Source organism: Lampris incognitus, chromosome 6 (genome assembly GCF_029633865.1).
Source record: "Lampris incognitus isolate fLamInc1 chromosome 6, fLamInc1.hap2, whole genome shotgun sequence".
NCBI classification, from domain to species: domain Eukaryota; kingdom Metazoa; phylum Chordata; class Actinopteri; order Lampriformes; family Lampridae; genus Lampris; species Lampris incognitus.
The window spans coordinates 31,678,431-31,702,378 of NC_079216.1; the positions used below are offsets into that span (position 1 = coordinate 31,678,431).

Below are 23,948 nucleotides of genomic sequence, written 5' to 3' on the forward strand. Positions count from 1 at the left end.
TTTCCTTGAGCTATAAGGACTTGTTTTTAGATGGTGCATCTTGTTAACAAGTGTATGTCCACTATTTTCATTGGCAGATTTTTTTCACCTATTACTAGCAAAAAAAATATCTTGTATTAATTATTCTATTTCTTATTTTTGAAGGGCCATTTGTCACAGGCGCTACAGCCATCGTTTATAGGAACTGGGTGTTGTCAGCTGTTTACTTTGTTCTAGTCAGTACCATTCACCCTTGGCGACATTTATAAATATGTCATGCTATGCCTCAGGAAAGCCAAAATATTAAACACAGCACCTTTAAAATGAGCAACCACAAAAGCACTCATGATTTGAATATTTGTGAATTAGACACTCTCCTCAATATGTGAACAATATAAAGTATAAAGTACATTTATTTGCATATATATCTTCAAGATTGTTGCTTTAAAAAAAAATTTCTGGGAATGATGATGAAAATTTGATGTGACAAATGACATTTGATTATCTTGTATATTCTGGAAACATTGGAACTGAATGTAACAGGGTTTCTGTTCAAAATCCTAGCTAAAATGGACCATAGCAAACATGAGGAGTACAGGGAACAAACAAAAAACTAATTTTAATTTTTTCTAATTCAGTATACACATGATGGGCTAATGTACTGCTGATAATAACATTTTAACTTCAGAAGAAGAATTAAAGACTTAAAAAACTCAACTAAAAGACAAGTGTTATGGCAGTAACACCAGTGCCCACAACCATAGTAAGCCTCCTGTTATCACAGTATGGAGGTAATGCAGCCCTAGCCAGGATAGTAACATATGGAAGTACAGGTAGATGACAGCCTGCTGGAGTCACAGTATGTATATGTGTATTTAAGAAGAGGTGGTACCTTCTGTGAGGCTCCATTAAGCAGGCCTCTGTCCCATAATGCTTTGTTCCCTGTAGGGTCCTCATCCACATCGTCACTGGTGTTGGGGGGTAGGCGCACCTGGAAAATTCAAACATAAAACGGTTACTTTTTGGCATGTATATTTAGCTTAAATAGTTTTCCTGTTGGAAATCTTTCATTTTATTTTGGGTGTTTTTACATACTGTTTTTTCTATTTCATTATGAAGTGTTTTTTTCCATGGGCAAACTGATTATTCACAGAACTAACAAAATGTAATTGTATTCACTCCAATCCCATGTGAAAATTTCTCCTTCCAAACGCTACTCTGCATCAACCTTTACACAGTGGAGCTGGGATATTACTTTGTATGCTAGAAAGATAAGAGATGAAGCCAAGAGGATAACAGCTTTTACTCATTTGAATTACAACATTACCATTAAAAATCAACACCTTTAGTCATTCATGTATTGCTAATAAATTGAATTCTATTTCAAACAAGACAGACTTCCCCCTCTCCCAAATAAACCTCCTTTTGTTCAACTGGCCACATACAAGCATTAAAGTTATAAAGCCGCTACTTTGCCTGACAGAAATGAGACAGACAATATGGTAACAAGGCTGGGTAGTGTGAGTTTCAGTAAACATTACAAACAAATGCTTCCAGCTATGAGGCTGTTCATGGACTTGTAAGGAGCCTGCCATCTGAGTTCATGAAATCTAGTTAAGGAGCCTAACTCATGTCCAGACTCAATAATGAAGCTGATATTGAATTTAACTAGTGGTGTAAAATGTGTTAAAATTGTTCTGTAGCCCAGCGTTTCTCAAACCTCTCCTGGCGGACCACTTGTCCTGCATGTTTTAGATATCTCCCTGCTCCAACACAGCGGATTTAAATGATCAGTTTTGTTATTGGGCAGCTTCGGGAGCTCATAACGAGTTGATCATTTGAATCAGCTGTGTTTGGAGCAGGGAGAGATCTAAAACATGCAGGACAAGTGGCCGCCAGGAGAGGTTTGAGAAACGCTGCTGTAGCCTACTTTCATAATGCCATGTCACATAGAACAGCCATTATTCAAACCGTTTATCCTGCTCTCAGGGATGCTGGCAGTCATTGGGCAGCAGGTGGGGAGACACCCTGGACAGGGCACACCCACCCACACACACACCCCCCCAGGGACAATTTAGTATGGCCGATTCACCTGACCCGCATGTCTTTGGACTGTGGGAGGAAACCGGAGTACCTGGAGGAAACCCATGCAGACACAAGGAGAACATGCAAACTCCACACAGAGGACGACCCCCAAGGTTGGACTACCCCGGGGCTCGAACACAGGACTTCTTGCGGTGAGGCGACCGTGCTAACCACTGCACCACCACATAGAACATGCACATCCTAATTGCATTTAAATGATGCATTATTGGGAAATTAATATTGACCTGGATATTCTTTTTCCAGCTTGCAAAACAAATACAGTAAGCAACAATACTTTATACTTGAGAGCCAGTGGTGCAAGATGTCTATAGCTATGTCTGTTGTTTCTAATATTATATTTTAGTTAGTTTAGTTTAGTTAACAGAAGTCGGGCTTACTTTGCATTCAGTAACTCCCATATCTTACCATGGTAAATGTTGGCGCATGTCTTCCGGTTCCCAGTTGACAGTTTGTTTGGTGCTCTGCTTGTGTTTTTAAAAACTTTTCACAACTCCTTGGGACCACTGGATTATTTTTATTGATTTTATGGTTTGCCTCCATTATTTTATGGATTTTATTTGATCATTGACTCCTGCACTAACTTGATTGCACTGAAGCCTCAGTCTGTCAAATAGTATTAAGCAAACTGCTAGGAATCTAGGGGTAGGGCGTCTCGGTAGCAGAGTGGTCTATTCCGTTGCCTACCAACATGGGGAATGCTGGTTCGAATCCCCGTGTTACCTCTGGCTTGGTCGGGCGTCCCTACAGACACAACTGGCTGTGTCTGCAGGTGGAAAGCCGGATGTGGGTATGTGTCTGGTCGCTGCACTAGCACCTTCTCTGATCGGTTGGGGCGCCTGTTCGGGGGAACTGGGGGGAATAACGTGATCCTCCCACGTGCTATGCCCCCTGGTGAAACTCCTCACTGCCAGGTGAAAAGAAGCGGCTGGAGACTCCACATGTATCGGAGGAGGCATGTGGTAGTCTGCAGGCCTCCCTGGATCGGCAGAGGGGGTGGAGCAACGACCGGGACGGCTCGGAAGAGTGGGGTAATTGGCCAAGTAAAATTGGGGAGAAAAAGGGAAAAACAGTTAAAAAACAAACAAACAAATAAATAAATAAAAGGAATCTAGGGGTAATATTCGATGCTAACCTCTGTTTTGATAATCAAGTCAAAAATGTTGATCAGTCATGTTTCTTCTAGCTTAAAATAATCTCTAAAATTAAGTCTTTTTTTTATCAATTGCTGATCTACAAAAAGTTGCACATGCTTTTATCTATTCTCGGCTTGATCATCGCAACGCACTTTACTCAGGTATAAGCCAGGGCACCCTCCACCATCTCCAGTTGGTACAAAACGCCGTTGTTCGACTCATTACCAGGACAAAGAGGCATGATCGCATCACCCTTGTGCTTGCCTCCCTACACTGGCTCCCTGTTCGATTTCGAATTGATTTAAAAAATTTTAAAAAGCCAATTTATTGTTGTCATTGTTCAGTTACAATGAAATATGTCTTCTGCATTTAACCCATCCTATTGGATAGGCACAGTGAGCAGCTGCAGTGTCCGGGGACCAACTCCAGTTATTCTTTCCATTGCCTTGGTCAGGAGCACAGGCAGGAGTATTATGCATGTCTTTTTGTTGGCAGGAGGAAACCCACGCAGACACGGGGAGGACATGCAAACTCCACACAGAAAGGACCTGGGACGGTCTGGGGTTTGAACCCAGGACCTTCTTGCTGTGAAGCAACAGTGCTAACCACTGGGCCACTGTGCAGCATTGCTCACTTTTAAGGCCTTAAACAGTCTTGCTCCTAAATACATCTCTGATTTATTTACCTGGTATGCCCCCTCCTAAACATTAAGATCCACAGATGGAGCCCTGCTGGTTATTCCCAGGTCATGGTTTGTCACAAAGGGTGATCGGGCTTTTGCTGTTAAGAGCCCCCACACTATGGAACTCTCTGCCTATTGAACTCAAGACACACTAAAGCCTCTAGCTTCTTTTAAATCTCTTCTTAAAACTTTTCTCTTTGTGAAAGCTTTTGGAAATGTTAAGATATTTGTTTTTATGTATTTATACTGTTTTTATTTCTATTCCTATTTATCTAGTCTTATTCATTTATTGTCTTTACTGCCTCTGTGCTTATGTCCTTTGGTCTTATTCTCCTTTTTGCCTTGTTTGGTTTTATTTCTCTTGTAAAGCACTTTGTAACATTGTTAAGTAAAGTGCTATATGAATAAAGTTTATTATTATTATTCCGAGGACATGCCCTTCTGATAGGCTGGTTTAAGTTTTGCAGTGTATGCAAGCAAATATTTTTTATTTCCAAATGCCACAAATTTTGGTAGTTTTCTGATGTTTGTTGTTGGGTCCCCAATCCACATTTCTTGCCAGCTCACCTAAATTGCCATATTGTAGAACACTTGAGGATGGAAATTCTATTTGAGAATTTTTCTTTTCAAATCAATGCTCCAGCATCCCGCAACCCTACTAAGGATAAGCGGCTTGGATAACGGATGACATTCATATATCTCAAGGAATTGTTTGAGTCCTAATCTGTCAAAAAAAAAACCAAAAAAAAAAAAAAAACACACAAAATAAAGCACTTGACCCACCTCAATCTGGTCTCCTTCTGAATCTCTCACCTGCACACAATACTCTTCAGTACTGTTTTTGTTCTACTTGTTCGCCAGTACCAAGTTTGGCAAGCAGTGCAGCAGACAAACATACACAGCAAAACTCTGTCTGTGAATCTACTTACAATGCTGATGTTCCCAAATTTGTCAGCAGAGGCCATAGTGTCATAGTCCAGTAGACAAGCGGTGGTCACCCAGCGGGGATGTGTATCATCAGCAAAGATGATCAGTTGGTTCTCGTTACGCCGATATCGGACCCAGAACAGGCTTTCCTGAACATCAGACACGACTACACGCTGGCCGATGGTATGGATGCCAGTCACCAAGTTGGGAACATGCTGAAGGAGAGAGTAAATACAGTGAAGAGGCAAGAAGTTTGCAAAGGTGTGTGTGTTTAGGGGCTGGCAGTGATGGAAAATCTCAATGATTTTCTCAGGCCAATCAGTCAGTAATCAAATCCATAGAGTGTCTTTACAATCAGGCCTTGGAAATCTTGCAAAAAAAGCAAATAATGTACCATCATTGCCACATTTTAAGCAAATACATTTTAAGTTTTGCAAACTTTATTGATTTTCCTTATGTAAAGCTTGTGTTTGCATGTTTAAATGGACTTGCTCCTCAGCCTTTCTGCAAAGACATCAAGAGACTACAGAGCTGCAGCAGATCCACCAGAGCAGCTTCAAATGGCAACTTTAAAGTTTCACTCTTCAAAACATCTTTTTCTCAGACATATTTTTCTGTGAAAGAAGCAAAGTCCCGGAACTCGCTACCTGATCACTTGAACTTTGCTGCAAACTTCACCACTTTTAATAGAGCTACCAAATCCTGGTTAAATCAAGAACAAACCTGTACTCATGTCTAGTTTTTAGTTTTGTCAGGTTTTCTAGTCTAGTTACCACTAAATGTGTGCTTTATTATGTCTTGCTGTACTATGTTTACCTTCTTTTTACTTTGCTGTTTTAATCTTATTTTCATAAAAGCCCTTCTAGGGACGGCTGTTGCAAATTAGCATCCTCTATAAACACTATGATACTTGCATCAGATAGCTGTTTTCAGTTTGTCTATGTACACTATCAAATAAATAAGAAATATCTACCTTAATTTTAGAAGGAATACAACACAAAAGTTGCTCCATCTTGAAACTACCGGTAAGGTTGGGTATCAAGAACAAATTCTTAAGTTCTAAAGAATGACACAATTAAGTATCATAATATTGCGGGAGGATGGCCGATATTGGAAAAAAAATACTGTACTGAGATAATAGCTTTTGCATTTGCAACTTTTTGGCTTCTTCCTAAAGACATTACGAGAGTTGGGAAAGGGATATAACGAGAGCCAAAAATGACGAGCAGAACTGTAACCAGAAATTATACAAGTCAAACAATACCCAAACCTAGCCCCTACTCATAAAAATTTAGTAGAAAGACATGATAAGCAGCATGAAGGCCAATTCCTGACAAGATGAAAGGCAACATCACATCGACTCCCACCTTTACTTAAAAGCAAATAGTGTGTATAATGCATTTTGTATGACGGTTCACTCAGACAATGGTCACTGGAACAATAACAAATCATGGATGTCTGTGTAAGTGTACTTGTATTTTCTCCTTACCTTGTTCTCGCATTTTCGCAGCAATTTTTTTTTGCCCAGGTCATAGATCCTCAGGAGTTTACCAACTCCCACCAAGATACGTCCCTGGAATGGAGCAATGGCCAGTGGTACATCCTCTACAGGTGTCTGTCAATCAAAACAAAAGTGTAATTCAACCAGTCGACTAGAATTTCTCAGGTAGCTTGATGAGTTGCATTTTTCCTAGCCACATAGCTTATTTTTTAAGGAATTCTGTTCACACAAGAATGCTTACCCTTGTATGGTGTTTTGAGTTTTTGTTATTCACCCAATGTTTGCGGGTCTGGTGGACCCATGACATTTTGGGATATTTAAAACAATACAGCCATTAAAAAAAAATATGTAAAAAAAAAAAAAAAAAAAACTTAAAGGTGATGTCTTTCTCTATTACAAGCATTTTGGACAGCATATATTGTTAATATTTGCCATTTACCTCTGCTAGATCACCTTTATCAATAAAATGCTATTCATTTTTTGATAAATGTGATTTTTGTATAAAAATCAACTGTAATGAAGACGTGTGGAATATATGTTTATCTTGGAGAAATATGAATGAAACAAGGTTTTCATCACATTTGCTGTTTATTGCTTTCAACTGAACAAATTGGAAAGAAAATTTACATGCAGTATTTTTTTGGAAATTATAAATGAGCCCCATTGCACATAAAATTCATCCTGGTTACAGATCACACGAGGGACAGAATTTTTACTGTGCTGTAAATGAATTTCTTGCACTTGATGCATGTGTACCGTCTTCCTGGATCCATATACATCGCATTGCTTCTTTTCTTTTTTACATGGTGATGCTGGTTGTGTGGCTCGGGTCCTGAGCTGTTCCGGTGGCGTCTGGACACTGATTGGAATCCTCATCATATTCTTCATATATATTTTATAACTCCATTCTGTTATCCTCTTTCAATGTCGTATTCTGTAAATTGTCTAAACATGACATACATTGCACGTTGTCTGGGAGAGAGATCCCTCCTCTGTTGCTCTCGCTGAGATTTCTTCCTATTTTTTCTCCCCGTTAAAGGTTTTTTTTTATGGAATTGTTCCTTATCCGATGCAAGGGTCTAAGGCGAGGATGTTGTGTTGCTGTAAAGCCCCTTGAGGCAAATTTGTAATTTGTGATATTGGGCTGTACAAATAAAATTGACTTGACTTCTTGTTGCTACTGGCTGCAACCTAGAATGATGAAAATACTGAGATCAGAAAACTCTTACACTCTTACAGCAGGCGAAGGTAGGAGTCAGACACAAACATGCAACAACATAACCCACACTTACTTCAGGCACCAGTGTTGGTGGTTCTGTTGGTTGGGTGGATGGGGCATCAGCATCCTTCTCCTGAAGCCTTCTCATGATGGCTCCAGAAGCTGGGGTCCTTGGGATATGTTGTCTCCACTGGATTTGAGATCTTATCAATGCTTTACCCAGCTCCTTGAGAAAGACCCATCTCCTCTGGAGTTTCCCTCTGTTCTAATGTGGGTTCAGTGCCATCCAGATGACAAAAGCATTGTACGCCAAGATGTTGAAGAATATCACAAGTGGCCAGTGTAGGGTTCTTCTTTTGCAGTTGTAGCCAGTCACCAGCTTGACTAAATTGTCCACCCCTCCTTTTGTGGCATTGTAATCCATTATGATTTCTGATTTTTGATGCTCCTGGTCACAGATTCTCCCATCCCTATGCAGTGTACTCATGAGTACCACTTTTTTGCCTTTCTTTGGCATGTAGGACACCAGGGAAATGTCGGCCGTGAACACAAACTTGGATAAATTGACAGGCCTGTTCCAAGTAGACAACAGCTGAAGTGGGAGCTCTAGCTTATTTTTATGTAGTGCTCCTAGCATTGTCAGCTTCCTCTTGAGGAGCTCCTGTCTCAGCTTGTATGAAGTAAAAAAAAAAGTTATCGCATGTGATCTTGTGGCCACAGAGTCCCTATGTCACGTCTAGGCCAACCTGCATCCCTTGGTTCTTCTCATGGGCTCCTCCATCTGACTTCCCTGTATACACTTGTAAGTTCCATGTATATGATGAAGCATCATCACAGGTAGCCCAGATCTTGATTCCATATTTTGCAGGTTAAGATGGAATATACAGCCTGAAGCGGCAGTATATACAGTGGCTTGCAAAAGTATTCATACCCCTTGAACTTTTCCACATTTTGTCATGTTACGACCACAAACATAAATATATTTTATTGGAATTTTATGTGAAAGACCAACACAAAGTGGCACACAATTGTGAAGTACAAAGAAAATTATACATGATTTAAAAAATTTTTTACAAATAAAAAACTGAAAAGTGCGGTGTGCAAAAGTATTCAGCCCTCTTTTCTCTGAGTGCAACCAATTGCCTTCAGAAGTTGCCTGATGATTGCTGAATGTTGACCTAATGACTAAATAGAGTCAACCTGTGTGTAATCTAATCTCAGTACAAATACAGCTGTTCTGTGACGGCCTCAGAGGTTTGTTAAGAGAATATTGGGGAGCAAACAGCATCATGAAGTCCAAGGAACACACCAGACAGGTCAGGGATAAAGTTGTGGAGAAGTTTAAAGCAGGGTTAGGCTATAAAAAGATTTCCCAAGCTTTGAATATCTCATGGAGTACTGTTCAATCCATCATCCGGAAATGGAAAGAATATGGCACAACTGCAAACCTACCAAGACACGGCCGTCCACCTAAACTTACAGGCCGAACAAGGAGAGCACTGATCAGAGATGCAGCCAAGAGGCCCATGGTGACTCTCGACGAACTGCAGAGATCCACAGCTCAGGTGGGGGAATCTGTCCACAGGACAACTATTGGTCTTGCACTGCACAAATCTGGCCTTTATGGAAGAGTGGCAAGAAGAAAGCCATTGTTAAAAGAAAACCATAAGAAGTCCCGTTTGCAGTTTGCCAGAAGCCATGTGAGGGACACAGCAAACATGTGGAAGAAGGTGCTCTGGTCAGATGAGACCAAAATTGAACTTTTTGGCCTAAATGCAAAACGCTATGTGTGGCGGAAAACTAACACTGCACATCACTCTGAACACACCATCCCCACTGTCAAACATGGTGGTGGCAGCATCATGCTCTGGGGGTGCTTCTCTTCAGCAGGGACAGAGAAGATGGTCAGAGTTAATGGGAAGATGGATGGAGCCAAACACAGGGCAATCTTGGAAGAAAACCTGTTGGAGTCTGCAAAAGACTTGAGACTGGGGCAGAGGTTCACCTTCCAGCAGGACAACGACCCTAAACATAAAGCCAGGGCTACAATGGAATGGTTTAAAACAAAACAGATTCATGTGTTAGAATGGCCCAGTCAAAGTCCAGACCTAAATCCAATTGAGAATCTGTGGCAAGATCTGAAACCTGCCGTTCACAAACGCTCTCCATCTAATCTGACTGACCTTGAGCTGTTTTGCAAAGAAGAATGGGCAAAAATTTCAGTCTCTAGATGTGCAAAGCTGGTTGAGACATACCCCAAAAGACTTGCAGCTGTAATTGCAGCAAAAGGCGGTTCCACAAAGTATTGACTCAGGGGGGCTGAATACTTTTGCACACCGCACTTTTCAGTTTTTTATTTGTAAATTTTTTTTTAAATCATGTATAATTTTCTTTGTACTTCACAGTTGTGTGCCACTTTGTGCTGGTCTTTCACATAAAATTCCAACAAAATATATTTATGTTTGTGGTCGAAATTTGACAAAATGTGGAAAAGTTCAAGGGGTATGAATACTTTTGCAAGCCACTGTACCGTCTACGGCCCCAATCAGACAGTGCTTATGCAGGTCGCAAAATGCGAGGTGCTCCGCACTGCCTTTTTTCAGTGCGGCTTTTTTTTTTTTGCCAGGCAACCACTAAATCACCTTTCCCTAGCCTAACCTTTATTTTGCTGGGAAGTAAATGCACAGATCTGTACTTTTTATTTTGGCTAGCTAAAAGTACTTAACTCCCTAGTTCATAGATAGTTGGGTATACAGCAACAGCCACCATTAGTTTGTCCTCCATGTTGTCTCCACCACAGAAGGCCTGCCTCTCAATGCATCTAATTGGACAATGGGAAAAAACACAAATGACGTTGGGTGGCTTTCAGGATACTCCTGCAAAAACGCGAGGCATACAGAGCAGAAAAACGTGAGGTGCCTCAGCAATGCAAAATCAACGAGCAAAAAGCTTCACTCTCATTGAAAAAAATTACAAAAAGCTACCCCAGGCGGCTGAAAAGCACTCTGACTGATTGGTGCCTAAACCTGCATTTTATTTCAAAATATTGAATGGCAGGTTTTCGGTGCTTGACTACCAAACCACACACAGCCCAGGTAGGAGTACACAATGTTCTCACTTTTATTACCTTTGGGTCCAGTGGACCTGAACGTCATTGTGTATATAATTTTTTTTTGGGGGGGGTAGGGGGGTGTGCACCGTGTGCACTCAATGAAAATGTTTTCTTTTAGATGTTCTTCACAGAAAATGAGCCAAGGTCAAAGAATCTCTGGTTGAGAACAAGAATTCATTGCATCACTTTTCTTTTACTTAACATTCAAAATGGGTCCCACAGACCCGAACACCACACAAGAAAAAGCCTCATGATTATAATTTCAAAAATGCAGAGGGCCTGACTACTTCTGAACTGAGATCATAGATGCTGAATTTCCTTAGTCATAAAATTTGGACCTCATGACTTCAGAGTGACTAGTTCAACAAGGGTTTACTGTGCAACAAGGGTTTTGTGTACATGACAGATAGCAGATAAAAGTTTCAGAATAATATTAATATAAAAATGGTTTCTTACAGATGTTTGGGATAAGTTGAACACGCTGACATAGCAAGTGTACTTGATTTGTATTGCTGCCTACATTATCCGGCACTCATAGTTTCTGAAACAGTCTATACCCAACACCGAACAGCATGCCATTTTTTTCCAACACTGGGCAAAATACTCGTGTCATAATTTCTTTGATTTTTACAGCAGAAGTTGACAATGTCACTTATTAGTTTGTTTCCCTATTTGGAATTTGTAAGTGAATACGCAAATCCCCAAAAAGGCTGGACACATTGGAAAACAGTCAAATTTCAGATCTGGTATACTAACTTAAACATCTGTTTCCAATAAGTTTACACAGACAAGCTAACAGATAATTTGCTTGTATTTGTTGTACGTCCTATTTTTTTCTCGGATAAAAACCTTTTAAAGTGGACAAATTCACTTTTACCCACTGCTTACAATGGCTGCCTTGGGAAAGGAACCCATCAGCAGCACAAACGCTTCTATCTGAATCTACACTAGATCTGATTCACACCTGCTTTCAAAAGCACAAAATCAAGCACATTACATCAATAGTCATTTCCATCTATGCCCCCCCCCTTTTTTTATAAAATATTGAGAAATATTGGCGTGACAGAGGAAGATGCAGAGGACAAGAAGAAATGGAAACGGATGATCCGCTGTGGCGACCCCTAACGGGAGCAGCCAAAAGTAGTAGTAGTAGTAGTAGAGAAAATATTGAGAAATCTAACACTGTAAAGTCACTGCTTAATTTACACTTTACCTGCTCATCTCTCCCTAAATCGACATCTTATTTTCACATTCAAATGCTGACGAAAATACAATGCAGCTGACTAATTTATTCTACAGTAAAAAAAAAGAAAAAGAAAAAACCCTTCTAAATACTTATTCATCAATATTTTAAAATCTATGCAATACTCACAAATATTACGTACTAAAACGAAGAACTTATCTGGAAAGGTAAACAGGGTGCAGGTTGGATGTATAGACAGAGCTGAATCACTCGATGTAGGGACCTGGTGGAGACCGATTGTGACAGAAGGTACCACATTTTTATCCTGGAATCAGGGCATTTTAGAACTATTTTGGTGCAGCCATCAAAGTTCAAAAAGACACAGTAACACCATAAGTACGTTGTTTCTTAAAATATGGGGCAAGACAAAAACGAGTTTGATAATATATTCTGTTTTGTTTAACAGGTATTGGTGTGCTCCTATATCTTGCAAAGCATTGGAGGTCCTGTCCCATTATGTTTCCGGTGTAATGTGGAAAGTATGTAAAATAGAAAACATGGTTACACTCACTCAAATTCCTTGTAAATGCAATGTGCTAAGCCAATAAAGGAAAATCCATTTCCTGAAAGACTGCGTACTTGCTTCTGGTATGTTAGGGATGCATTCATTAAATTGAATCTGTTGTATGACACACCACTTAAGAGATTTTTTATAAATTGGGCGCCATAAACAAAACTATTCCAATCCTATTATTGTGTAGTTCTGTATATCTAGGGTAGACCTTCCTCCAATTTTTATTCTTGCCTAGGAGATAAGATCTAAAACAGCATACAATTTTAGTGAAATCAAAACCTAAAATTAAATTCAACAAGTCACACTACATTAAAACTTTTTAGTCAGGGAGCAGATTTGTTGTTCTAAGGGCACCAGGAAGAGGTACTTTTGACCTGAGACTTCTCTAAGTATTGAATCTTGTGTCATAAGACCTAAGCCCCATGACTTCAGCAAGTTCAAAAGGTCTTTTTTGTCCATGCCAGACACTTTTACTTAGATCAAAATTCGATAACATTCATATAACAAAGTTTCCCATTTTAAGCTAGGATTGGTCAAAACCAACAAACAGCAGATGTGTTTACTCACCAGGATCCTTTTTACAACTCTATAACTAGCACACCCCAAACAACATGTTGCTCACCGCTGGGCAGACAACATTTTAATTTTTAAGTTCTACTTTCTATTTTAATAGCATAAGTTTACAATGTCTGCCAATGCCAGCTCTAATTTGGATTTTGTACATGAACGCCAACATCCAAATTTCCCTTTTTAAAAAGGACATACTGAATATGAATTTATATAGCCTCAACTGAGAATATTTGCTTTTTAGATACAACTTTGTTTCCACTTTCAAACTCACCTGACTTGTTCCAAATTTGGCTGCTACACTCAAGACCAAACACTTCCAGTTTTTCAGGGCAAGTAAGCATCTACAAAACCGTTCATGATTGGGATATTCATGGATTAGCCATTCTTTTAAATAAAATCAGGGATATAAAGCACATTTGTTTCCTTGTTAATCTTCAGGACTGTAACTGAGCAGTAAATATAGCTTAAAAATGTTTTATTTTACTACTGAAAAGGCACTTCATTTACTAATAAATCCACCCATCTATGCATCCATGTATTTATTTACTTAAGTATTATAACAAAGCTATCTCCAGCTTTTAGCTATAGATAAAATAAGATCAGTCCACCATTTAAATGATGTGACTGCTATATAAAAATGCAGTCCATCCATCCATCCATGTTAACAAAGCATATTCCACAACCGCAAACTAAAGACAATACTGACATAATTTGGCCTGACAGATGTGAGAAACTTGTTTATTGTTCTGATTGTTGCCAACCAAATCTGGTTGGACATATGCAGCCCTTTCCTCTCAGAGTCCATAGTGTTACAGATTTCAACATTCCCCTAGAAACACTATAAACTTTCATTATAGACAACTACAACAAATACTTAGATCACATTCTCTTCAAGTCATGTTTGACTTATTCTGTTAGTAATATCAAAGATCTGAAATGAACATGTATTAAACAGTTTGGAACCGCAATGTCCTTGCCCATCTGCCAATTACATCAACATTTTTTTATAAGCGTTTAGACAGTAGACGTCTCTATTGCTCATATCCTCAAATCATCAACATGTAACTCATAAAGACCTGAAATCTTACCCAGAAAAGCAACTGATTTCTTCAAAATCAAAAAATGTGTTTTTTTTCTAATGGTTAGCATGGTCGCCTCACAGCAAGAAGGTCCTGGGTTCAAGCCCCGGAGTAGTCCAACCTTAGGGGTTGTCCTGGGTCATCCTGTGTGGAGTTTGCATGTTCTCCCTATGTCTGCGTGGGTTTCCTCCAGGTACTCCGGTTTCCTCCCACAGTCCAAAGACATGTAGGTCAGGTGAATTGGCATTACTAAATTGTCCCTAGGTATGAATGTGTGTGTGTGTGTGTGTGTTGGCCCTGTGTGCTTTTCTGGCAGCCTGTCCAAGGTGTCTCCCTGCCTGCCGCCCAATGACTGCTGGGATAGACTCCAGCATCCCTGCGACCCTGAGAGCAGGATAAGCAGTTCAGATAATGGATGGATGGACTTTGCTAATGGTATCAGCTACACCCTAATCCTTGAAGCAGGGTCTAGCTTGCGAGACCGATGCTGATGAAGACACCAGTGATGTTAAATGACATCACCAGATGGTCATGCCCTCACCCTACCCTCATCCAAAAAATAAATAAATTAAAAAGGGTGGATGACAGCTAACCTGTCAAAACACAACACACGTGGTTTGCTAGGTGTTGGGACAGATTGGTTATTAATCCAAGAGGTGTTAGCGGTGGCTTTAATCCTCCATATATTTCTAGTATAACTGATAGACAGCTGACAAGACCCAAAAACAAACTCGGCTCTGAGCAAAAGGGTTAGGTATTGACAATGAATTCCCAACTGGATTTAGATGCACAAGGTACCGATTCAGTTTGAGGTATTTTGGTTGCACTGTCAACTGCACAGGGAACCCTGTAACATGGCGCAAAAAGGTTAATGTTTGACAAAAACAATAAGGCATTAATGAAATCACTTCTTACTCATTAAGAACAATTTTCAAGGCTGATGCAACACCATGGTGCATCAAAATTGAAATATCTTAAGTGCATACAGGCTGAGGTAAACATGACAAGACATGAAGACGTCTTCTCAAGCAGAGGTTATGGGTGCCTCTGTAGCCGAATGGTTACAGCGCCCACATGGCCACATTGCAACCATCGCCGCCGAATCCAGCCAGCGAACTTTGTTGCATGTCTTATCCCTCTTTCTCTCTCTCCATTTCCTGTCTGCCTCCACTGTGACTATCTAATAAAGGTATAAAATTACCTTAAAAAAAGAAGGTGGAGGTTGTGTTGGAACTGGTGATTTGCAAGGTGGGGGCCAGTAGCCACCAGTGTTGTCAAAAATATAATTTGGTCAACCGAGTCTCCATTCCAAGACACTAAGCCTGGTGCTGGACTGACTGGTACTGACCTATGGTCTTCAGCGGATCATCAGTGTACACACAAACGTAGCTTTGCATACACAAACACACACAAATATACAAACTACCTACACATATGCACATTTATTAAGGCTGGGCCCGCCCACCCACCCACCCACCCACCCCACCACACACTATTTATTATTATTACTGCTTTTTTTTTGTTTTGTTGTTATTTTATTGCTATTGTTGCTGCAGTGTTGAGGAGCTGAAACACAAGAATTTTACTCTCTTGTACTTGTATATTGAGACGTAACAAGTAAAGAATCTTGGATCTTGAATTCTAGTTCAGCAGGAACTCAGCGCCAAGCAAAATAGATGCAGTGTGCTCAAAATAACACTTGGTGGAATCTTTCTCACATCCACTGAAAATGGTGCAGATCCAAGTTCAATCACTAAAACTTAAAATGATTTTTGGTCGGTAAAATTAAAATAGCAGTGAATCAGAAAATCGTTACTTATGAAGAATGCCTACCCCTGGAGGAAATTACAAAGTTGTGCGATGCTAGTCATTCATCCATTTTGCAAGGATAATACCAACAGTAACCCAATATACCTAATATCGCTGCTCTTTTGTGCCTGTGCGAAGCTACTGGTGGACAACTGAACTGCAAGCCAGACCTGAAAAGTCTGCAGACCAGACAACATACACACTATAGAGGTAATTGAAATAAGCCACTACAGTGAACCAATAGAGGGGAATAAGAGGAGAGAGACAGAGATTGTGTGTGTGTGTTGGGGGGCAGAGAGAGAGAGAGAGAGAGAGAGAGAGAGAGAGAGAGAGAGAGAGAGAGAGAGAGAGAGAGAGAGAGAGAGAGAGAGAGAGATAGAGACCTTGTAAAAGGGTTAGAAAGAGAGGGAGCTTGGCTATGGCCTACTGCTTAGGAGTTGCCATAAAATAACACTGGGACAAGTGGAAAAGTCATGTGACCATAACCTTGTGACAAATTGCCCACTGCTCCTGGGGGTACTGTGGGCTGTGGTGCCTGTGCTGTCCTTGTGGACCAATACTGCTGTGAGTAGTCTGTGCTCATTTACGTGTCAGCTGTATCATACTGTGTGTTTGTGTATGTGTGCTTCTCAGTGGCTATCAATTTGTGTATGTGTGAGCATAACTGCCGTCCCCATGTAGGTTTGCTGGAAATATTGATGGGTAAGAGAAGAAAAGTAATGGTTGAAGCATAACCTGGCAGGTTGAAGGAATAGCTCAGAATTTCCTTAATATCTCCATTCTATACTCACCACTCATGTACACTGGCAAGTTTCATTTTCACAGCCATCCATCCTTTTCCTCATACTAGACAAACAGTTTCAGCTTGTCATCCAGAGTTGATTGCAATTACTGGACAAATTCACAATCCTTGTTCAGGGCAAAAAAAAAAAAAGCACTTCATGGTTCAGCCAGAGCCAATATGCTGCTTAAAGCAGTTCATCATGGTGAATGTAATTGTAAAAATTAACAGTAGTTTTTAATCACAAAATTCCCTCTTTGTGTTTGCATTGCTATGCCATGGTGGAGTGACTCCTCCTGGTAATCCATTGTGGGCTGTGGTGCTGGAAGTAGCACAGTAGGAAGCTACCATAACCGACTATAAAAAACTGTGAATTTTAAAAATGACTACTCAAATTCACAATGGTAGACTACTGAAGAATAATTTAAGCTCTGACAGAACTGTGGAATGTTTTTTGTTTTTTTTTTTGCACCAAATAAGGATTGTGGATTTGTCCCCCATTAAGTGCAGTGAACTCTAGATGGCAAACTGGAGCCATGTGTCCTCAAAAACGTGGCTCTTACTTGTAGCCATCAGCAAATTATGCAGTGTTTCAACAAACTAATATCCACTGAAGGATTTCAAAAATGGCAAACGTCAGCACTCAGCAACCATCCCCTGTCTTTTTTTTAAGTCATCCTTATTTTTCTCCCTTCAGTCATCCATCCTGAAGAAAATTACAGATAACTGTGAAATTGAAGCTTACCTATATACTATATGAGCAGTGAGTATAGGGAATAATAGGGATAGACCTCAAACATTCTTAACTACTCTTTTAATATAATTGCTTGCTCGCTGAATAGTTGAGATTGAAAACAAAGTAAACGACTCGCAGGACCCCTTCTCCAGATTTTTGCATTCAACAGCAGCTGCAAAAATCGCAGTCCAGACTTTCTAACATCAATCTGAATACAATTTGAATATCGTCACCTTCTTAAAATAATGGCCTACGTCATATTTTCAAGTTTTTCAAAAAACAAAATAAACTGAAACAAATATAGAATATAGAGTGCATCCGGAAAGTATTCACACCCCTTCACTTTCCCCATTTTGTTATGTTACAGCCTTATTCCAAAATGGATTAAATTCCTTTTTTTTCTCATCAATCTACATACAATACCCCATAATGACAAAGCGAAAAAGGTTTTGTAAAAATGTATTAAAAATAAAAAACTGAAATATTGCATGTACATAAGTATTCACACCCTTTATGCAGTACTTGGGTTGAGGCACCCTTGGCAGCGATTACAGCCTCAAGTCTTCTTGGGTATGAAGCTACAAGCTTGGCAAACCTATATTTGGGGTATTTCTCCCATTCTTCTCTGCAGATCCTCTCGAGCTCTGTAAGGTTAGATGGGGAGTGTCGCTGCACAGCTATCTTCAGGTCTTTCCAGAGATGTTCAATGGGGTTCAAGTCTGGGCTCTGGCTGGGCCACTCAAGGACATTCACAGACTTGTCCCGAAGCCACTCCTTCGTTGTCTTGGCTGTGTGCTTAGTGTCGTTGTTATGTAGAAAGGTAAACCTTCGCCCCAGTCTGAGGTCCTGAGCGCTCTGGAGCAGGTTTTCATCAAGGATCTCTCTGTACTTTGCTCCATTCATCTTTCCCTCAATCCTGACTAGTCTCCCAGTTCCTGCCGCTGGAAAACATCCCCATAGCATGATGCTGCCACCACCACCATGCTTCACTGTAGGGATGGTATTAGCAAGGTGATGAGAGGTGCCTGGTTTCCTCCAGACGTGACATTTGGCATTCAGGCCAAAGAGTTCAATCTTGGTTTCATCAGACCAGAGAATCTTGTTTCTCATGGTCTGAGAGTCCTTTAGGTGCTTTCTGGCAAACTCCAAGCGGGCTGTCATGTGCCTTTTACTGAGCAGAGGCTTCCATCTAGCCACTCTACCATAAAGGCCTGATTGGTGGAGTGCTGCAGAGATGGTTGTCCTTCTGGAAGGTTCTCCCATCTCCACAGAGGAACGCTGGAGCTCTGTCAGAGTGACCATCGGGTTCTTGGTCACCTCCCTGACCAAGGCCCTTCTGCCCCGATTGCTCAGTTTGGCTGGGCAGCCAGCTCTAGGAAGAGTCCTGGTGGATTCAAACTTCTTCCATTTACGAATGATGGAGACCACTGTGCTCTTCGGGACCTTCAAAGCTGTAGACATTTTTTTGTACCCTTCACCAGATCTGCGCCTTGATACAATCCTGTCTCGGGGGGCCACAGACAATTCCTTTGACTTCATGGCTTGGTTTCTGCTCTGACATGCACTGTCAACAGTGGGACCTTATATAGACAGGTGTGTGCCTTTCCAAATCATGTCCAATCAATTGAATTTACTACAGGTGGACTCCAATCAAGATGTAGAAACATCTCAAGGATGATCAGAGGAAACAGGATGAACCTGAGCTCAATTTTGAGTGTCATAGCAAAGGGTGTGAATACTTATGTACATGCAATATTCCAGTTTTTTATTTTTAATAAATTCGCAAAAATTTCTACAAAACCTTTTTCACTTTGTGTATAGATTGATGAGAAAAAAAAGAAATTAATCCATTTTGGAATAAGGCTGTAACATGACAAAATGTGGGGAAAGTGAAGGGGTGTGAACTTTCCGGATGCACTGTATGATATTTCTTAATCATTTCACACAAAAAGGCTATGTCATAACCTTTTTATGTGAAATTATTATTCATTCCCAGCCACAATTAAAGCAGGTAGCACCACTAGGTGTTTTTCTGCCCAGTGGCATGAAAGATTCCCGTGGTTGGAGTACAGCACTTCGAAAAATTCTGTGTTTTGTCGGGCCTGTCGCCATTTCCCTGAAGTGGCCACCGAGGATCGATTCATAAGAACAGGCTTCAAAGACTGGAAACACATTTCCCAATGTTGTGTTAAACACGAGAATAGCAGGGCACACGTTGCAGCGCAGAGCAGAAAGGAAGGTTACATGCAAAGCCACCAGCCTTCTGGACTGGGAAATATTCTCAACCAACTGAACAAGTTGTGTTTCGAAAGGAATAAAGGGCACTTTAAAGTGGTAATAGACCTGGTTTTATTCTGTGCAAGACAAGACCTTCCGCTACGAGGCTATCGCGAAAATGTAGAGTCACTGAACAGAGGGAACTTTTTAGAATTATTTCAATTGGTCTTTAACTATGACCCAGAAATTAAAAAAAAAAAAACGACTGGACCAGTTGCCTAAAAACGTAAACTTACGAGTCCCGACATTCAAAATGAAATAACAGAAATCACTGAATTGTTACTTATCCGCAAAATAAAGGCAGATTTGCATGACGAGCCAAACACATATTATGCCATTTCAGCCGATGAATACAAAGACTTTTCAAAATGAGAGCTAGTGGCAGTCTATCAGATACTTACACAAGGGGGCATTGAAGGAAAGGGCACTGGGTTTTGTGGAGACTTGAGGACATGAATGCAAATGTTATATCATCAAAAATTCTACAAGTACTGGAGCCACTGCAGCTGGACCCCGCATTGTGAGAGACACTTGAGAAGATAAAATTCACTCTCAGGGGCTCTTAAGACCATTTCTATAAGAAATGGCAATGCTTGATAGATTACTTTAACCACTTTTGAACACTCACCCCTGAATAGGAGGGGAATAGCAAGTAACTGTTACTTAAATTTATTTACAAGACCTTTTCCATATTTTCATTTACTTATTTTTATTTTCTATTGTGCTTTATTTTATATGGGCACAAAGTCCTTGTGTGTTGAACTTGTATCTTTATGGACTTTCAAGGTGGGGGGGGGGATGGGTGTGAGGTGGGAAGAGATATTTGTTAAAGAAATTAAAAAAGAAATAATTTTTTTTTGCTTCAATTGTACTTTGTATGACTGCACTTGTACTTCAATAAAAAGATTTAAAAAAAATCTCAGTCCCGATTATTCTTCCTTGGGAAGCTGAGATCAATTGATGTCAATAAGAAACTCCTGCACGTTTTTTATGGGGGGGTTCCAGCAAGTGTCATTTTTTATTCTGTGCTTTGCTTGGGGGGAAGCCTATCAGTGGAAGACAAAAACAGAGTTAATAAGCTGACTAAAAAGGCAGGTTCTGTTATTGGCCTGAATCAAGAGTCACCGGAGTTTACTTAAAATAAATAAATAAATAAAAACAGTTCTAAAATGCAGATTGTTCTACTGAAGGCCATTCTCTTTTTAATGATCTTAAAAGCTCCTTTAGTGAATGACTGGTGATGCCTTGGTGTTCTTCAGAGACTCAGGAGGTGCTTTGTTCCAGCTGCAGTCAAATTCTTAAATCAACACTGGCAGTTCCTCTACAACACGTAAATCATAAACGTAAACTTTTCTGGATTGTAATTGTATTTAGTCTTTTTTAATGTTGCTGTTTTATATGCATCAGTTATATGTGGTTCCTCTTCCTGCTTATAATCAAGTTAAATCTATAATTGCTTTTTACTGTGTTGTTTTTTTAGTGTGCATGATGACTGTCTTAGTCTACTGTTGATGTACACTGCTCAAAAAAATAAAGGGAACACATAAGCAATGCAATGTAGCTCCAAGTCAGTCACACTTTTGAGATATCAACCTGTCCAGTTAGGAAGCAACACTGATTTGTGAATCAATTTCACCTGTTGGTAAATTGTCTAATTTCGACCAGGTGGAAATTAGACAATTTGCAAGACAACCCCTATAAAAGGAATGGATTTGCAGGTGGTGGCCACAGACCATTTGCCTGTCCTCATCTTTTCTGGCCGATCTTTGGTTAGTTTTTCATTTTGCTAGTGCCCTCACCACTAGAGGTGGCATGAGGCGGTATCTGCAACCTACAGAAGTTGCTCAGGTAGTGCAGCTCATCCAGGATGGCACATCAATGCGTGCTGTGGCAAGAAGATTTGATGTGTCTCCCAGCACAGTGTCCAGAGCATGGAGGAGGTACCAGGAGACAGGCCAGTACACCAGGAGACGTGGAGGGGGCCGCAGGAGGACAACAACCCCACAGCAGGACCACTATCTGGTCCTTTGTGCAAGGAGGAACAGGAGGAGCACTGCCGGAGCCCTACAAAACGACCTTCAACAGGCCACTAATGTGCAGGTTTCTGCTCAAACAGTGAGAAACAGAATGCATGAGGATGGTATGAGGGCCCGACGTCCACAATTGGGGCCTGTGCTCACAGCTCAACACCGTGCAGCCCGATTGACCTTTGCCAGAGAACATCTTGGTTGGCAGATTCGCCATTGGCGCCCTGTGCTCTTCACAGATGAGAGCAGGTTCACACTGAACACATGTGACAGACGCGAGAGAGTCTGGAGACGCTGTGGAGAACGTTCTGCTGCCTGCAACATCCTCCAGCATGACCGGTTTGGCGGTGGGTCAGTGATGGTCTGGGGAGGCATATCCTTGGAGGGCCGCACAGACCTCTACGTGCTAGCCAGAGGTACCATGACTGCCATTAGGTACCGGGATGAGATCCTCAGACCCCTTGTCAGACCATATGCTGGTGCAGTGGGCCCTGGGTTCCTGCTCATGCATGACAATGCTCGTCCTCATGTGGCCAGAGTGTGTCAGCAGTTCCTGTATGTCGAGGGCATTGATGATATGGACTGGCCTGCACGTTCCCCAGACCTGAATCCAATCGAGCACCTCTGGGACATCATGTCTCGTACCATCCGCCAACACGATGTCGCACCACAGACTGACCAGGAGTTTGACCGATGCCCTGATCCAGGTCTGGGAGGAGATCCCTCAGGAGACCATCCGTCGTCTCATCAGGAGCATGCCCAGACGTTGTAGGGAGTGCATACAGGCACGTGGAGGCCACACACACTACTGAGCCTCATTTTGAATCGTCTTGAAGAATTTCCACAGAAGTTGGATCAGCCTATGTTCTCATTTTCCACTTTGATTTTGAGTATGATTCTGAATCCAGACCTTAATGGGCTAATGATTTTGATTTCCATTGATCATTCTTAGGTTATTTTGCTCTAAACACATTCCTCTGTCTAATAAATAAAGATTTTCAGCTGAAATATTTCATTCATCGAGGTCTATATTGTGTTTTTAGGTGTTCCCTTTATTTTTTTGAGCAGTATATATACCTTGTCTGGTGGCAAATGAATTTCCCCTTTGGGGATTAATAAAGTTGTCTATCAATGCATGCTATCAAATGGAAATGAGTCCTGTCAAACTTTTAAATTCAAACCAACCTTGTGCAGGAACTCCAGCTTGTCTCCACCCCCTGTGAGTCGATAGGTATAAATGAAGCCACCGCCCACAGATCTGGGGTTGAGAATCATGTCTCTAGCCACACCCACAAGAACAAACCAATCTTCTCCTGTACTTGCAAAACGGCAAACTGCCACACTATGGGGAGAAAAATAAGACAAGGTAAAAGAAATGGAGAAGAAATTAATAAGATATCAGTTGTTTCCCCTGTGCAATTATGTATCCCAAAACAGATCCTTGCGCAATATGTCTAGTAAAATCTGCAGAAGTTGATTAGTGTTAGTGTTTTCAAAGTAAACAACTCACAGACCCCTCACTCCCTTGATTTCTGCATTCGAAAACAGAGGAGCCAAGCTGCCAGAGTGTTTTTGTGTTGTTGATAAAGGCTCATGATAAAATTCCTCCACCACTGTAAACTTGGCTCCTACTTGTAGCTGTCAGCAAAATAGGCAGAGGTTGCAGGAAACTAATATCCACTGAAGGATTTCAAAAATGGCAGACATCAGCAAACATGTTGAGTATCATTGCCTTTCCCAATTTCCCCTCGGAGATGAATAAAGTATTCTGATTCTGATTTCAATTTGAATTAGCTTTGTCTTGTCTATTTTGATTTGGGGTTGCCAAATGGTGGACTTCAGTACTCAGGTCAAAATTACACCCCTTTTAATAAATAAATGCAAACTAGGGAATAAGAAACAGAAAAAATGTGACAGTTAAAGCTTAAATCTGTGACTTTTCTCCATTAAGAATCACTATTTTAAACATCTGAAATGTGATGACAGTGTATTTATTTTGTTGGACAGGCAATCAATATTACAGTAGAACTGTGTTCTGATGTAGTTTGATGTAGACCTGTTGCAACCGATTTTTCTCAAGACTACAAACAAGGTGTAGTAGCTCGTTTGTGTGCTGTCAGCTGAGCAGTAAACTATTACCACCCTTGTAAAAATGGGATCCTTAGACCAAATTTAACGCAGCAACTCTAAAGTATTATAAACTTTATCACACTATATATCAACACTGTTGAACAATAGCATTAATTGTCTGTC

General features: G+C 40.7%; 1 protein-coding gene across 1 annotated transcript in view; it reads right to left on the minus strand.

The window, feature by feature from the left end:
• Positions 1-23,948, minus strand: part of sf3b3 (splicing factor 3b, subunit 3) — a 132,622-nt gene that overhangs the window by 15,335 nt on the left and 93,339 nt on the right. Inside the window, exons 21-24 of the mRNA XM_056281478.1 lie at positions 22,881-23,037; positions 6,317-6,442; positions 4,830-5,042; positions 872-970 (exon numbers count right to left, since the gene is read on the minus strand). Coding sequence (XP_056137453.1) covers positions 872-970; positions 4,830-5,042; positions 6,317-6,442; positions 22,881-23,037 — 595 coding nt within the window. The remainder of the gene's footprint in view (positions 1-871; positions 971-4,829; positions 5,043-6,316; positions 6,443-22,880; positions 23,038-23,948) is intronic.